The following is a 17,911-nucleotide window of genomic DNA, read 5'->3' as shown; positions in this document are numbered from 1 at the left end:
GAAATACTGACCTTCCGTGTCTGATTGTGATTTCTTGGTAGTTAGTTTAGCATCATGCCTTAATCTCTTATGTCATTTCTGCCCAGAGACTATAGTTACTTTAAGTCATCATGTAACATAATGCACTAAAAATTCACACAGTAATTTTAAGGAAAATAAAATGAAAAATTACCCTAAATATGCTTTAGGATAAATGTGTAGAAAGGAAGAAGGAAAACAGGAATCAACAGCAAAATTCTGATGAGCAAGCAATTCTAAAATCAAATTCAAGAAATATGAACAGAAGTTTTATAATTATAGTGAAAAAAGTATTCTGAATTTTACTCTTCTTTATTGAAAGGTAGGAATATCATGCCATCCACGATGAGAACGTTCTCTTTAGTATCTGTGGCAACAGATGCTGAAACATTCTTCCTGTCGCTCAGGAGAGCATAATTCAACACCAAACAAACACCAGCAATGTGGTGCACATCCTGCTCTCAAGGATGAGGCTGCCCATTCCATATTTTCTTTTGACTCACATAGTTTATTTAAGATGCTTACACATTTTTCTTTTTTTGTTTGCAGCATTGTAGCTCCATAGCCTAATGGTTTTAGAAGTATGATTATAATGCAGGAAAATATAGTTGTTCATAAAAAGGGAAAGATGGGGCCATTGGGAGTGACTGCTGAGGAAGTGAGAATGGCAACGATATTGTGCCAGTTGCTGCTGTGCTTTAGAAATACTGACTCAAGACTAACCCCATCTCACCTCCCTGTTTTACGGGTCCTCTGATTAAGCCTGTGGGATTTCCTGTGTTCTTACACATAGCATGGCTGGTCGGCTGAGGTAAAGCAAAATAAAAGAAGCCATAAAATGTTCACATAGCCACCCAGATTCCTTTGCTCAGCAAGGCATCCTGATGAAGGGAGTTGAGAAAGTGTTGTGTGGCCAAAACACTGATATTCTGATACCTCAACACAGCTTAACTGCAAAATAGAATAAAGCCTGGAGGTGAAGTCAGGTGAGAGTGATTGGCCATACTACTTAAATGTTTTAACACTTTCTTTGCTTTGTCTGTGCCAGCTGGCACTCTCTGAGACAACGTCCTTCCACAGTTTGAGGATAACAAACACTATGGATATGGTTCTGAGGATAAGAAATGCTAAATACACGGTATGGATAAGACTGTCAAGCTTGGCTCCCTCCATCCTTTTCCTTTTAACAGTCTCCCAGCAGTCACTACACTCTCAGGCTCTCACACGTATCTCTCTATATCCATACAAGACAAACCCTCAGGCTATGCCTATCTTACCAAATTAAACATTTAGGGGATTATTCATGGGTAACAAAATGCCAGTTTTTATATGGATGAATTTTTAGAATGATCTTTGCTGTTTTATTCTGGACCACCCTTGTCTCTCCAAACACTTTCCAAAATGTCTTTAGGGAACCGGCGCAATGTAGGTACCATTCACAGCAAGCAATCTGGTTGTAGACTTCTTATTTTGGGAACTAAGAGAATTTAGTAGCACTCATAGAGAACATTCCATTCTAGATGGTGCCAGAGAATGGTTTTGGACATGTTTGACCTAACTGCTGTCAAGCCAAAGTTCCATAGTTAAAAAAAACAAACAACCAAAAAACAAACAACCAAACACCAAACCAGAGACTGTGCTAGTAGGCTGCAGTGCAACACTCACCTTAATATTGACAATTTGAAGTAAAAACAAAGAAACACAAGACAAGACAAGCAATTTTTTTCCAAGGGTCACAGATGAAACTCAAAGACAGCTGCTGCGTAGCGTGAACGCAAGCAGACTATGACTGTACTCACCATAAAATACTCTGTCCCTGTTATCATCAATATATGTAGAAATACAAGTGTACTTTTAAGAGTCTTCGCAATGGGCTGTAAATAATAACAGTCCTCTGACTGTGTTGGGTAGTGTTATATATATCTATATATACATATAGATATATATATGCCTCCAGTTGAAGGAAAGGGAAAGAGAAAAGGATGACATCTAAACTGACCAGCCCTTATCATAGATCTTAAGCTGGTTAGAGAGGAGGATCTGAAAAACTGGGCTACCTGTGTCTTCTTTTCACTTTTTAAATAGTTTACCATTACATTCTTAAATTATCCCTTTATGTAGAAAAAAGGAGACAAACCGTAACATGCTGGGTTAGTCTGTAGGCAGAAAATATTTCTGCTACATAACATACTGTCCACTATTAGATTTTGCAAAACACTGACTAATGCAGTCAAACTTTGGAGTTTGTTAAAATTGTCAACATGCTTTACGGCTCTTTTCTTGCTGTTACCAAGGATTAATTTAGGCTCATTCATGCAGTCTGGTATCCATATAGGTCTGGGCATTTTGGATCCAAGCTGCTGCTGGCTGTGGTAACCCCAGCTAAGTGCCCTCCACCCCCAGTTATTATGTTCTGTTTTTCCCTAAAGCTGGACAGGTAGCTTTTCAATGAAGGTTCAGCACTAACAGTTAGCTGTCAGATCAAATAAAATTCATTCTAATTATGTTGAACAGAAATACAGATGCTCTGGAAATTCCCAAGAGGACTTTATAATAGGTGTGCACTGACACTTACAAAAACATACCGGAGAGTTAAACAGTATTGACATGCATTTTAGGATTCAAGATCACAGTTACCTTTAAATTCTATGAGAGGGTCTGACTCCTGGATTTCCCCAGCCATCCAACCCACTCTCCCCTTTCTATAAGGGATTCATTGGATCTGCTCTGGTGATAACATTTATGCCAAATAATTCAGAAAAGTGTCTCATTACCTTGCTCGCCAGGATTCAGGTCATCTCTGGCTCTTCTTGTGCTCCACCCATGAGGGAGAGCAAGGGTACACAGGACCAGTGTGAATACCAGAATTTTGTCTTTTCTTTCCACAGTGCAGTAGACTCTTACCAGCAATAATGCTAAATTGATCAATAATTGCTGGAGCTGTATTCTTTCAGAATTTCATTTTCAATAGCTATTCATTATAACACTGCAAACTCACACAGAAGTTTAAAATAATCCTTTTACTAACCTGAAGGCACCTCTTGAAGAAAAAGGTGAAAAAAAATATGCCTGCAGGGAAAGATCCTTTCCCATTCCTAAATCTGGCAACTGATCACACCTATAACATCTTGAAAACACAGCATGTTTCCATTATAGGGCTGGGAAGGCATTCCCCCATCTGTTCTTTTCACTTAGCTGTTTCATACAGTACTTGAGAGAGAACATTTTTACCTGTGACAACACCAAAAATCTCCAGGGCAAACTGAATTACATCATTATTATTATTATTGTTATCATCATTAATGCTATTCATAAGATTGACCACAAATCTTCATGAGAATATTCGTGCTTGAGCTAGAGTCCAGCTAAAACCCTGTCATAAATTAAAAAGGGAGCAGGATACAGAGTTATGTTTGAAGTCCTTCCCATGTTGATGATAGCCATCCACACTCTGAATCCTCTTCTGAGAGCAGATGCTCATCAGAGTGAAGCTTAGTCTTTTCAAAACACACACTTGACATTACTTGTGAGTAGAGGTAGAAATGTGGAAAGGGTGTAAGTGCAGTTTGACCACTTCTAGGTTGTAGGGCATAAGAGTTAAAGACCACAAGATGTGTGTCTGTAGCCTGGTCACCAATTCAGGTTCTTCTGGGGGGATGCAGCATTAATGGGCAAATCCCCAGCCGCAGCTAAAGAAAGTGTGTTTTCAAAGGGAAGCATGAGAAGCCTTTTGCCATCCTGTTGAGGTCCTGATGCTGCAACAACCATCCTAGTATATATCGGTCAAGATCTCCAGCTCTGTATTCGTAAAGCTTATATATCTGTAAGATAGATAAGGCTATGTTTTCAACATTGCCCGTTTAATAGAGAAAACAGATTAAACTCCCACAAATACTTTGTGTGTTACTTTCTCATAAAGGAGAAAGAGTTATGCAACAGAGCATAGTTTTTCTAGGAAGGAGACAAGATGGTGTTTTCTAACAGGGAATTTAAAAGAACTCTAGAAAAGTTTTTCTTTTCTTCCCCCCAAAAAGTTGGAAATTTAAGTTACTGCACCTTCCATTAAGACCATTCTGTATAAGCATTGGGGAGGAGCAGGTGTCACTGGGTAGGAACTATGGAATGGAAGCCAGGAAAACACAAAGCAACCAAAAGGTCCATAGGTACATATGCATACCAGTCATTCTGCTATTAAGAATAATATGTAAAGCCTTTTTTTCTGGCAGACTTCCCAATGCAAGTGTTTAATTTCTCCTCCCACCTGCTTCTCCTCAGGAACAATGTAATGAACTAAGACATTTGAATTATTCATATTTGCTATTTAACGAATTATTGGGTACATGATTCAGAAAAATATCATAAAGTAACATTCGCTCTATTTCCTAGCCTTCTATTAAAATTTTTCCAACTGGAGATACTTGTTTCACAGTCATATGTTATTTCCTGATTTTAGAGCCAGTATTTTAAACCACCAAATTTGTTTTATCCTGTGAGCATGTCTCCTTATTTCAGCCAGTAATAGTCTTTAAGACAGAACCTTACTTTTTTAAATTCTATGTATATCAGATTTGCTACATATTCCTGTCTACCGTAACAGCAGTAGCTTAAAAGAATCCATAGGAAGTCAATTAAGTGAAACTGCCCCCATAAATTTAGATCACCTGTCTCTAGTTAAATTACGTTTTGCAAGGAGTTCCTCACCAAATCCTGCAAAATTGTTCCCCTATTCACCCCACAACTCATGTTACATTAATAGGTCTTTAATTGCTTGCTGTATCTCATGTCTCTTTTGTGAATAATGTTGCCAATTTCCTGTTCTCAGAAGTGAAACAAGTTCTCATGGTACGATGTAGCTATAGTGAGGATAATATGCTTATTACAACATAGCGGTAGAAATGCATGGCCAAGAAAGCAGCCACATTTCATGAGATTTATAATCACAGAAGGCAAATGAAAGATAAAAGTTAAAACTGGCATTGGTAAAGTGTTATTTGAGGGTCAGGCACTGCTACTCGATTTTAAAAGGTACTCATCCAAACTTGGCAGAAGGATTACTTGCTGGGAAGGGTCACACTCCGGCACTGCGTATGTAAGTTCGCAGGGTTTGTCAGGTACAACACCAGGGAAAATCAGGTTTGACGATTAGTGAACATGCATAGAGGCTGGTGTCCTGCACCTTTCCTATCAACACGATTGGCTGCTGCCCTGGCTGTTACTCAAGTTCAAGCAGTTATGAAAGCTTAGGAAAAGCCAAGCTGAGCCCATCTGCTGTTGAACTGAGGCGAAGCTTCCTCCATCCCTCCTGTTCCCTGTCCTCAGGCCATATAACCATGAATTTGGTTAAACAGTAAGAGCCTTCAGCTTTGCTCCAGAGGTCAGTCTGAGTCCATAGCTGAGAGTGAACTTTTGTTCAGAAATAACTCAGATGTTGGGCTTGATGGCCCAGGCTTGAGAACAGGCTTCACTCTCCATGTACTGCCAAGGCAGATACATGGCTGAGCACTGCTCCAGCTGTGGGGGCTTGTTTGGCATCCCCGCCTCTTGCACAGGAATGCCGTACAATTATTTTGTGTGGAAAAGTACCCTGTGCATGGGCTAGAGGGAGGGTGGGTTCCAACTGCCCAGTCCATGAAATAAGGAAGCAAGTAAAATTGAAAAACTGTGCCTACTTTTGTTAATATGAACACTATTTCAACTGCATTTTATAATGATCTGAATGACAAAAAGATTTGTAATTAGAAAGTCATCACATTTGGGGCTTTTCCATTTTGGGCCAAGATTTCTGAGTTCGGTGTTCTCATAAAAATGATTCCAGTAGGGACTATTATAAACTGCTGTTGCTTTCCTATAGAAATTAAAATATTATCATCTGTGCTGAAAACAGAAATTCTAGAAAATATTCCTAATGTGCAAGAGAAGTATCCTTCTAGGAAACTGCCATCACTTTCAAAATACTTCTAGGCTAGCACAAAACCAGTGTCCCTTAATTTCAGCAACTCAATAAATGTGGGGTAAAAACAGTCTCTTGTACACAGGAAGAACATTAAACAGAGCAGAAAGAAGGCTCAGTGCAATTTCACTTCTGTTGGTTGAGTCTATAGGGAAAAGATGGCCCTGCCAAATTCAATTTACTTTATTATGTTGGAGAAAATAATGCTTCTCTTAAAAAAAGCCTAGATTCAATTATAAATATAAGCAATTATGTTCCATTTTGCAGAAGGTCATGCATACAAGAAAGAGGCACATGGAATTGTTTCAAGAGTTAAATCAGAAATTTCAGACACTGGACAGATTTCGGGATGTACCAAAATCAGGCAGTATGGTAAGTTTTCCTTCTTAGATATTTAAAATAATGGGTCCTTAACAACAAGAGTGAAACAAGAGTCTTTTGAATTCAGTGTATTTCCCAAGAAGACCTCTCTCTGTGCTACCTCTAGATAGCCTCAGAAATTAGAACAACAGATATTTTCAGTAATCCAACCTATTAAGAGATTCATTAGTTTTTACAACTAGACCATAACTAACTCACTGACATTACAGATGACAAGTAATTGAACTTCAGGGAGTACATTTCAAATCTGTGTGTGCCTACCAAGTCCAAGGGACTTCATGTGGAGAAAGCAGCTTACTGATATAGTTTGGCCAATAGGGCTTTTCCTCTAGCTAGGCAAGCAGATATAAAATTAGTTACTACAAACAAGTCCAGCTAAATTCACCTATATGTGAGATGGTCCAGAAAGTGCACAGGTTCTCTTTAATGCCATGTCTTTTCCATAATAGGTTTATAAATATTTACCATGGGAAAAGCAAAAATTAAATCATCCTGAATTGACTCCGCTATCATCATAATTCAAATCTATACACACACACTCATACGCACATGCATAACACCCTGACTATATCTGATAATGAGAGCAAGGAAATAGTTGATTCTACCTAATTAAAATGCCTAATTTAGTGTGACATATTTGTTAGCAGTAATATTATGATTAGTAACAATTTTTATATAATCTTATAATATAAAAACTGTATATTAAATGGAACTGAGCTAGAATCATTGTATTCTATAACTTTTTCAGAAGAGCTACTCTCAGACATGAAGAGGTATTAAGCAGATGCGAGGCCAATGGATTTACATCACATCATCCTAATCCATCAGAAATTTGGCCCTGGCCCTGATTCTTTGATGAACCTTTAGCTGTGATATGTGTTATTTTGCACCCAGTTCTTGCTCACTCCCCCTTCTGAGATTTCCTGACATGTAAAGTCTGTGTTTGCCTCCCTATTTGAGATTTGCTCTCCACATAAAGCTTAAATTAATTCAAAATCTCAAAGGGAATCTCAGTGGACGAGTTGCGTTTACTCTGTTTTGCATCGGCACTGTGTTTTTGAAAAGTCTGCTAATAAAAGCTGCCTAGAGGAATGGCGTATCTGTAAGATAGTCAGAGAGTGATCCAGGTACCTAAATATAGGCATCTTAGGCTATTTTAGACAGCCCCAGGTGTCTTAGTCTAGAGTATGGTACAAGCAGTGGTGACACAGGACTCAAAGGAGACCTGCACCTCTCATGAAGGCTGATAGGAGATCAGGCAGAAAATCCAAAAGTATCTAAAATGTTGCAAAAATGTGAAGTTTTGGCAACCGAGTCCCATACAACATGTTACAGCACAAACCATGAATTAAATCAGTCTTAGTCCCTATTGCCTTCTACCCTAGAAAACTTGGCATTAAAAAAAAAAAAAAATCGGTAGTAAATAAGCAGCTTTCAGCCTGTTAATCCTAATATACATGAGCTTATCAGCCTGTAAAGCAAGATGGGCTCTCACAGCACTTTCAAGGACTAGGTTTCTGTGGTTCTGTCATGCACCTGCCCCAGTTTAAAATCTGACTGGCAATCCCTGTTTCAAACCACTCCATATTTCAGGCAGCAAGCTCTTCTCAATTACCTTCCCTTCTTTTCTCCCACCTTTCTACACAACCACTATTAAAAAGATGGCTATTGGTACTGGATCACTTGGCCATTCCTCATGTACGTTGGTTCTTGTGAAAGAAAGGGCTTAGCTGGCGGCTCAGGTGAGGAGCCTGCCAAAGTGTTGATTGTTCACAGAGAAAGAGTCACAACAGCGCTGAACACCTGCCAGCCTGGCTCCCTGCAAAGCCATCTCCCCTCTCTGGCTTCTGTGTCTCATGAGAGCACGTCAGCAATCAGCCTTACAAACTGAAAAGACATTATTTCATCCTTGGGTTTAATTCTTCTTTCTTTGGTCTTCAGGAGAACTCAGCACCGAGCAAGGCTCCATGGGACAGTTTCAAAACCTCCGGTGACTACCAACACTATACAACAATAAATGTATTAGACACAGAGGCAAAAGATGCTTTAGAACTCAGACCAGCAGAATGGGAGAAGTGTCTGAACTTGCCTTTAGATGTGCAAGAAGGTGACTTTCAAACAGAAGTTTAACAAAAACAAACTGAACAAAACAAAAACTAATTAATTGCACTGACAATAAAGAGACTTTGGGAATCCTGACGCTCCTGTCTGAACATTGTGACTACTTTATGTCAGGCTCTTCCTGTGCCAAATGTCAGTGGTTTTTTTCGTACAGTATATTCCCACTAGTGCGGCTAGTGGAGAACCAGGTGTACAATTCTTACCATCGTGTGTTGTAAGTACCCGTGGAATGGATTTGTAAGGTAATCTTTATAGATAAACCTCAAGCAACAATTCATGTTGTAACAGCTTCATTTGGTTTAGTTTTCAAAAAACTTCACCATGAAGCACAATGTATATATTTATGCAGTTTTTAAAGTTTATAACAGTCTGTTTGGCCATTACTACACTTTTTACTTTATAATATAAAAGCAAAGTTTTTGTCATTAAATGAATGTCTGTTGAGCTACATTCTTCATTGCTTTAAATGCAATAAAGTAATAATCTCACTTTTATATGAATAATATATTTCACATCTTTATTATTGCAGTTTTCTCTGGAAAGCTCAGAGTAGCTTTCTCTGCTGCAGCTGTGTATAAAATATTTAAAATGTTGTATGGTGTAAATAAACCTTTGTCTACATATCAGTTTCTTAGTGCATTTTATTCTGTATTTGTTTATCTTAAATTTGCATATTTATAAAGTTTTCTTTAAAAACACATATTGCATATGTATTTGGAGTTTTAATAGTACATTGTTCTAGCTCCTGCAAGGAGATTCTAAAGCATATTAGTAGGTTTCTATAGCCACTCTGCATTTTCTTAGGTGCTCTTTTGTGACAATGTGCCACATAAATTGGACTTGTGAGAATACTATTACAATTGTTTTGTTGTAGAAGAATATTTGTCTTGTTGCAGAAAGACAAATAACAGAAAATAAGTTCTGATGAACAACACCCAAAGAAAATGCTAATTTAGAACCATTACGTCTTGTTGCTGTATAACAACAAGAAAGACTTTAAAGATAAAAAAATCTGAAGTATTTTAGAAAAAAATATCAGTGTGTTTCATATTATAAATCAAAAGCAGAGCATGATTTATGTTGAAAATACAGTAAAGCAGTTAACTGTAAAACTAAAAACAGTTAAATTAAAGACCAAATCTCCCTTTCCATGCTTAGAACCAAAAGTACATCTTAAAATCTTTACTCATCCACAACATAACTGTGTAGGGCAGGTATGGGAAGATATTGCAAATCTTCAGGTGCTGGTGCTGTATTCCTAAAAAAAAGTTTCCAAACCTGTTTTGGTTCCTGCTGGATGGAATTGAATATGCTGAAGAGTAATAGATGGAGAGCTCTCAGAAAGGAAGAAAACATGACCACCAATCTCCTTGGGCAGAAAATATACTAGAATAGAGGCTTGTCAGCAAGAACTTAACCCAGACCATTGGCAGAAGGAGATCATCATCCATCTGTTGGGAGAAACGTACTTAGGATCAGCCTCAGGACCAACCTTAAAGAAAGTGTTTGAGTCTGTAAATGCTTTCTCCAGACCATAATAAGGTACTTAAGTCATGAAAATGAACCTGATTCTGCCTACTTTGAGTGAGCATCTCATGCAGAGTGCAGAATTCTCTAATCTAGTGCTTCAGAATCTAAATCTTTACGTAAATAAATACATAGCTATAAACCAGGTATCAAGCCCATTAATTGGTGTAGGTGCCTAGAAGTTAGATGATGTAGCACTGAATATCACAATACATCCATCAGTCAGAACTGGCCCTTTATCAAGAGTCTGATGCAGATGGAGGCAGCTGACAAGGCTGGCTCTACAGCCTACTAACACCACATCTCTCAGATCAGATAGTGCACAAAAAAGCTCTCATTTTGTATCAAGTTCTAATCTAAAAAGCACTTATTTTCCTTTTAGATAAAAATACAACAGAAAATGCACATTTTTAAGGAATTTCGTCAGTATGGTAGGCATTTCTCAAGCAGAGCATGCTTTACAAAACTTCTAATTTTTGAGACCAAATCAGGAAGCTTAAAATTCTATCAAAGCCAGATATAAGCCTTAGTATCCTCGTTTGATCTAAATATAACACAGAAAATGCTAGACATTTTTATTTTCCTAGATATTTCCTATTTAGAAATACCAAAAACATGCTGAAACCCAGTGTGTTTGCTACTGATGTGACTGCTTCATATTAAAGCAGAGTTTGTATTTTGTAAACAAGATGCTGCATGTACTTACCATTTGCTGTTCAATGTCTCTGAAATGGTGCAAGTCAGACTGAACCCAGCAGGAGTTTACAAACTTGTATGTGCTGCCTTAAATGCTGGTAGAGCACCGAGATGTTTGGCGTTACATTACATGCAGCTAAAAACTGAGTCAGAACTCCCTATTTTATACACAGACATGACAGGGGCCCTGCATTTGCCTGCCGGGGAGGGCTGGTGCCAGCCAGCATACTCTGTGCTACCTCACCTGGCCTCCAGCTGCAGAAAGGTCCAGGTGTCTGAGGGCAGTTCGAGTGTTGGAGGGCCCAGCTAACCAGTGTTGCTGCAGCTGGCACCAGAGTCTATTGAGGCAGTTGAGCTCAGCCTAGAGTTTACCTTGTTCCCATTTATAATGCATGTTCCCTAGACATATATATTAAAAACAAACAAACAAACAAAAAAAAAACCCAAAAAAATACCCACCAAAACTTTTTGGGAAAAGCCTTATTCTCAGCAGTTCAATGCAAAACAAAATATGGCCTGGACTTTTCGGTGTAGGGAAGCAGTGCATACAGGAAATCAGCTGAGCAGCCACAGATCACTCAGATCCATGATTTCACATCCAAGGCTGTATAAAGGAGTTGGGTGCTGCTGGCATAAAAGTGCTAACAAAGTTATTTGATGCGTGGACCCTTGCCAAAGTGAGGTTATTTAACCCAGAATCTTCTGGGGAGGCAAACTGTGAATTAGTCATTATTGAACTTCAGCTCATACTCTGCAATATCTCTTGGAAATAAGGAAAGAGAGATTAAGTGCTACAGGGGACAAGAGGTAGAATAGCAGTGCTGCCACGCTAATGCACCTTTGGAGTGCCATGGGGTTAATGTTGGCATATATGTAATGCTAATGACTCCTGATGATGAAGATTTAGGGCAAAATTGTAACAGAAGACACAAACAGGGGTCTTTTCTATTTCATTCACTACTGAGTCTAAATTTTCTTATAATTGGTGAATCAGTACTCTTCTCTGATAAATGTTGTCTTGACGCTCCTCCTATGAAAACATCATTTGCTTCTATGATGACAAGGCATAAATCACCTAATATAGTTTTATACAGGATTAAACTGGGGTAGATTTAAAAAAAAAAGAAATCCAGAAAAAAAAACATTAAAAAAAAGATAATAAAATCCTCCAAGCCCCAAGCTGCATCAGGTGAAATGTTCTCTGATACTTTGGTTTGTCTCTGTTTCTCGTAGCTGCTAGGTAATGCAGTACTTAGAGACCAGCGTTAACAAAAGGTCTGCTTCCTGCTTGGAAGGCGGCATCCATCTGTCACAGCACCAGCAGTGTGCTTTCCATCGAGTTATACAAAAGGATATGGAAAGCACTTTTAGCAATCAGCAGATGGAGACACTGTATATTGATAGCACAGTTTCAGTCCCTCAGGCATTAGCTTGAGGCTGTGCTGTATCTCTGGATAAGCCACAAGATGCAGTTTGTATGAGCAGACTTTATTTCCCTCTCTCAAAAAGTGTTATAGGCATATAACACTTGTGCAATCAAGCCTGTTCTCATGTGTGGAGGGAAGTAAACAGAAAGGTACTCAGCTGAATATGAGCCTGGAGAGCTGTGACTCATTTCTAGCCAGGTCTCAACCAGTGCAATGGTGTAATCTTTGCTACTTTTCTAGAAACATCTTTCTTTGCAAGGAAAGCAAAAGACAACTCACTAAGAAAAATTCCACCGCTGATAAGAAAGACATGACTACTAACCTTAGCACTCTCACTGAAATGTTCTGTCCATTAATTACAATTATAAGGTAAAGAAAGAGCCTTTTATCTGGTTTTGACAAAATCGTCTCTTAGATAGGCTGCATTGGATCATCCTGTGGCAATAAGTTACTCAGATTAACCACACTACAGTACTGCTCCTCTTGTTTATTGTGCACTAGTTTAATTTTATAGCTTATTATTTCTTATGAGGAACAGTTAATAACTTTTACCAATTCAGCTTCCTCTCTTGACTCTAGAAGCTTCTGCTATAGGCCCCACAATTACAGCTTTTTCAGGATTACAAACCCACACTCAGTTCTCACGTGGAAGTCCTTCCCTGATTTCTGTCATCCTTGTCTCCTTTACAGCTTTTGCAGGTCTGCTGATATTCTTAAATAATTCCCAGTAAAACCTGAACTTATTAATGGGCTCTGTTTGACCCCTGCAGAAAAAGGAAAAACTCAACCAGGAAGCTTCTAAAATTCCTTTTTATTCAATAGGTAGTGGGAGGGAACCAAAAAAAAAAAAAAAACCAAACCAAAAACCCACAAAAAAACACAAAAACCCCTCAAAATTACTTCAACTTTTTTATTTATCTGTTTAATGGAAAATACATTACCATCTCTTTGAGCAAGAAATGGGCATCAGGCAGCTTCTCTTAAGTAACTGTCTTGACAAGTGGACTTTATTGATTTATTTTCTCCTGCTCCTTCTCTCTGGTGCTGTGAACATAGACTTTCTTTCTTAAGAAGCACTCCTGCAGCAAGACTGGTAGTCATCTACAGCCCATTGGTTGAGTTTTACAGTCAGAAAGTGAGCAAGTACTATGTGAATCCTTTCAGACAGAATAGTAGATTCCCACATCCTGAAGGGCTGCTGAATTCTGAGCTTTTTTTTTTTTTTTTTCAGTTTTGGTAACCCCTTTCCTCCAGCTGTATGTTCAGAGAGTGACATCCAGTCACTTCCTGACTCTCTTTAAAACTTGGAACAGGCACCAGGAAGGGTTTGGGAGATGCTGGTCATGGCTGTTCTAAGAGTTAAGCAGCTGTACCTCAAGAGAGGTGGGATTTAAGAAACAGGTCTAGTCTTAGTGTTTTCTTGTTGATTAGCTTGGGCAGCTATTGGGAAGCCTATTCTTTGTATGCATCATATAAGCAGATCATATGTCTTGTTCAACATAGAAGTCAAGCTTAAGAGACAGGCACCTAAATGTTACATAATGTAATGCTGACCATCAAAAAAATCTATGTCCTTTTGCAGATCAGATTCCTAGGAACTGAAATACTTGAAAAACTCTGGTTCTCAGAATCCAATTTTAAGTACAGCAGCAAGCTAGTGTTTTTTCCTATCATCAGTTCAATGATTTATTTTGATATGCCCTTAAGCTGTTGACTCAGGAAATTGCAAAAGGTGATGTTTAAAGGACATAACATAAAAAAGAAACTGGAATTGATTAGTAGGTATGTTTGATTGCTTATTCGGTGTCTCCTTGGACCTAACCACTTTATTGCTCGCTCCTCTGAAGAACTGTGTATTAGGAAAGGATTTTCAGAGCTCTGTTTCTAATAATTAGGTTCTTAAATCAGGCAAGAATTAGTTACTACAGTTTCTAAGACAGATAGGTAGAATCCATTCTATCTAATTTAGAATTCTAACTAAAACACAGTCTTGCCAATATTTCAACCAAAGAACTCTGCAGAGCAACCTAACTCCACTTATCACAGCTGTCTAGGTTCTTTCCATAACCTAAAGAAAAAGGGAGGCACCTCTGAAGCCCAGCTAGACCCAGCCAGTTCTCTAAGTTAAGTACTAACTTCTTTCCATTGACTGCGCAGGGAATTTAAAAGCCTCCTGAGGACAATAAAATTCTTCTAAATTAAGCACCAGCTTTAGCTAGGTTTAGTCATCAGCATGTGAGCTAATGTCTAAGCTCCCATTATAGTCACTGTAGAACAGGTCAATACAGTCAATGGAGCCTAAAGACCAATTCAGCTTACCTTTACTAGAAGCAGGATGCAGTTAATACGAGATGTCTTACAGTTTTTGAAACATTTGCATGGGGATTGCAGGTATGAAACACAACTTAAGGGAGACTTATACCCTTCTGGTCCAAGTAGGACCCCACACTGCATTTAAAATAATACTATACACTTGTGCTTAGACATGTGAATCCAGCTCGAGGGAAAGATTTTCTGAGATGCTCTGGGATACCCAGCCTTCAGCTACCACTCCAGAGAGGTGTGGGGTTCTGGATCCTATGTCAGGTTTGCCAACTTCACACGAACGTCATAGGTACCCTCACTATCCCACATTGCCACTACTTCCACAGAATCCAACTTGCCTGCTCCTCTTCTGAACATTTCTGCCCATTCAAGTAGAGGATTCATCTTCTCTATACTTTCATCGTTAGACCTCTAAATCCTACATGTGAATTATCCAGATCCTCATCCTTTTGAAAGGTAAAGGACCCACAACCCAGGACAACCTAAGCTGCCAAGTATCAGTGGACTGTGAAAAAGCACATACTGGAAGATTGTATATGGGTCAGCCAGGCATGCAGAAGCCACAGAGCCAGGAAAATTGCAATGTTATGCTTTGAGCTGGTGTTAGATTTCAGCCACAAATGGTCTGATGTAGAACACGAATGCTTGCCATACTGACCTGGCACTGCAATCTTGCTTTCTCATCCATGAGATTCTCCTAACTATTGGGCAACAGTCAAGCTACTTCTTTCTTGTGTTCATCTGGCCTTCTGGTGGTCGTATTTCTGGTCCCACAAAGACCAGACTTGAACTAAGATGATGACAAGCGTGTTTACCAGGGATACTGTCTGATCCCTTAACTTCCAGCCTTTTCCTGTAACTTAGAAGGTGGTGGTTCAAACCTTCCTAAGCTGAGTAGGACAGGGAAGCTTTCCAGCTTCCTCACGCTGGCTTCTGGCCAGCAGACAATTATGCACAGAAGGAAAGACAGTCCCACTCTCAGAGCAGATAAAGTCAGTAGTAGTCAGTGGGTAGACTCAGGCCATGCTATCTGAGAACAAATTACAGACTACGATTGCCACAAAAACATTAGAGCGGTTTCTCAACCACTCCCTGAACAAATCAATTTGGGCTTGAGATGCCACAAATAAAACCCAACCAATTCACAAAGGAGATTATACAGAAGTAGAGAAGATAACCTGTTACGCCATAAAAAAACCCCTCAACAATGGTAACATGAGAAAGGAGGGAAAAATCTGTTTTACAGCTTAACCCTAACTGCACTGTAAATGGTGGGTTTCAGGTACTGTACAGAAAACTACAGGGAAAAAAAGAATATTTTCATTATCTCACAACTAAGAAAATGAGAGAATATCATAAATATTTAATAGCATTATAAAAGAGGAGAATACACACTTTTATCTGTTAGGTCTGCAAAGCCAAAAAAAACCCCACCCATGCTTAATTCTCAGTCTGAAATAACTTTACATAATTTCATCATATATGATTTCAAAAAAGTAAAGATTCAGAATCATCTGCCTCAGCACCATCTTTCGGCTATAATGTGATGGCTATCTTTTGGGGGCAGTTAGCCAGCTAATTAAAGGATATTATAACATTTACATTTATTCAAAGTGCAAAGAGTCTATTAAACATTGACTTGGAAATTTATCTGGAAATTTTACTTTCTGAAAAAGCTCATTAAAAACATATGAATATTGAATTAAAAGATTTGAAGTACTGTTTTTTTTTCCTTTAATTTACCATGGCCACTTAAGACCCTATGTTCTAAAACTGGAATGACAATGAAGAAACTCAATAATTTTGGTAGGAGAAAGCAAGAAAATCCTTTTCCCAGCAAGTAATATTTGCATAGTGAGAGGTCTCCTATGTTAATAAAGAAACCTATTTGAGGATGACAGCCTTCAAAACATGCATCAGAACTTCAGATCTTAACTTGATGTAACAGATCTCCAAAAGGAAGAAAGAAAATATCCTTTTTTCATCACAGAATGAGTTCCAAAGACAGGATCCACTTTCTGCATCTGAGCAGGAGGTTGTGACCTCTGTTAGACAACCAGGATTGAAGACCTCTTGCTCCATTTTCAATCTACCTAAAATCACAAAGTGCTGGAGAACACTGGAAACTCCAATGATCTGAAGATGCCACAGAGCTCACTGCAGCTACTGAAACAGTAGCACATTTTGTGTTGGGTTGTAGGTGCTTGGCTACAAAATCCTGGACTCTCAGCCATTTTTTTATGTTTTTACTGTTTTGAAAGTTCAAGTCCACAGCATTTACTTTCAGTTCTGGCCAGTCATGTGCCACAGCTGTTGTATCAGCAAGCAAAGACATAAGCAGATGACTTTATGGAGAGGTGTAGTTTTCTAAAGCTAGTCCCTAAAGATTTTTTTCCAAGATATGTCGTCCAATTTGGAATAATATGGAATAAAAGTATCAATCAAAGGTTACTAATTTAAAAAAAGAAAAAAGGGAAAGGGAAAGGGAAAGGGAAAGGGGAAGGGGAAGGGGAAGGGGAAGGGGAAGGGGAAGGGGAAGGGGAAGGGGAAGGGGAAGGGGAAGGGGAAGGGGAAGGGGAAGGGGAAGGGGAAGGGAAGGGAAGGGAAGGGAAGGGAAGGGAAGGGAAGGGAAGGGAAGGGAAGGGAAGGGAAGGGAAGGAAAGGAAAGGAAAGGAAAGGAAAGGAAAGGAAAGGAAAGGAAAGGAAAGGAAAGGAAAGGAAAGGAAAGGAAAGGAAAGGAAAGGAGAAAAAGGAAAAGGAAAAGAAAAAAGAAAAAAAAGAAAAAGAAAAAGAAAAAGAAAAAGAAAAAGAAAAAGAAAAAGAAAAAGAAAAAGAAAAAGAAAAAGAAAAAGAAAAAGAAAAAGAAAAAGAAAAAGAAAAAGAAAAAGAAAAAGAAAAAGAAAAAGAAAAAGAAAAAGAAAAAGACCAGGATACTGTTGGATATCTCTGCTGCACATTTCTGTTGGCCCATCCCTCCTGCCTCTCTGCATGGCTGTTCTGCTTGGACATACAACTGGCTGCCCTAGCTTGATGTAATCTGCAATCCTAATAAGAATGCAGCGCTGACAAAGATGTTGAACTGGACAGGTCTCAGAAGAGCCCCCTGCAATGCTGCATTTATAATCCACCTCTAAACTGACCAGCCTTTGATTCCAACCATTTTTTTACCCATTCATCCACTGCCACCCTATTAGCATCTTAACTTGGTTATAATCACAGAATCCCAGAGTGGTCAGAGTTGGAAGGGACCTCTGCAGATCAGCTAGTCCAACCCCCTGCTAAAGGAGGTTCACGTAGAGCAGGTTGCACAGTTGTGTCCAGGCAGGTTTTGAATGTGTCCAGAGGAGGAGACTCCACAACCTTTCTAGGCAGCCTGTTCCAGTGCTCCAGCACCCTAAAAGTAAAGAAGTTCTTTCCTCATATCCAGATGGAACTGCCTGTGTTGCAGTTTTTTCCTGTTGCCCCT

At 38.9% G+C, this 17,911-nt stretch overlaps 1 protein-coding gene across 5 annotated transcripts in view; it reads left to right on the top strand.

Annotated features, from left to right (window-relative positions):
- Positions 1-9,091, top strand: part of ADGRB3 (adhesion G protein-coupled receptor B3) — a 466,174-nt gene extending 457,083 nt beyond the window's left edge. For 4 of the 5 annotated variants that reach the window (XM_056344433.1, XM_056344434.1, XM_056344432.1 and 1 more), the window contains 2 exons: positions 6,236-6,340; positions 8,291-9,091. In XM_056344433.1, coding sequence (XP_056200408.1) covers positions 6,236-6,340; positions 8,291-8,479 — 294 coding nt within the window. In that variant the 3' untranslated portion in view covers positions 8,480-9,091. Of the gene's footprint in view, positions 1-6,235; positions 6,341-7,097 lie in introns of all 5 variants that reach the window. The other variant, XM_056344437.1, reaches the window with a different exon arrangement.
- The last annotated feature ends 8,820 nt before the right edge of the window (positions 9,092-17,911 follow it).

The sequence above is a fragment of the Falco biarmicus genome, chromosome 6, assembly GCF_023638135.1.
Source record: "Falco biarmicus isolate bFalBia1 chromosome 6, bFalBia1.pri, whole genome shotgun sequence".
NCBI lineage: Eukaryota > Metazoa > Chordata > Aves > Falconiformes > Falconidae > Falco > Falco biarmicus.
Note: the sequence above shows the minus strand (reverse complement) of the source record. Positions and strands in the feature narration are given on the sequence as shown.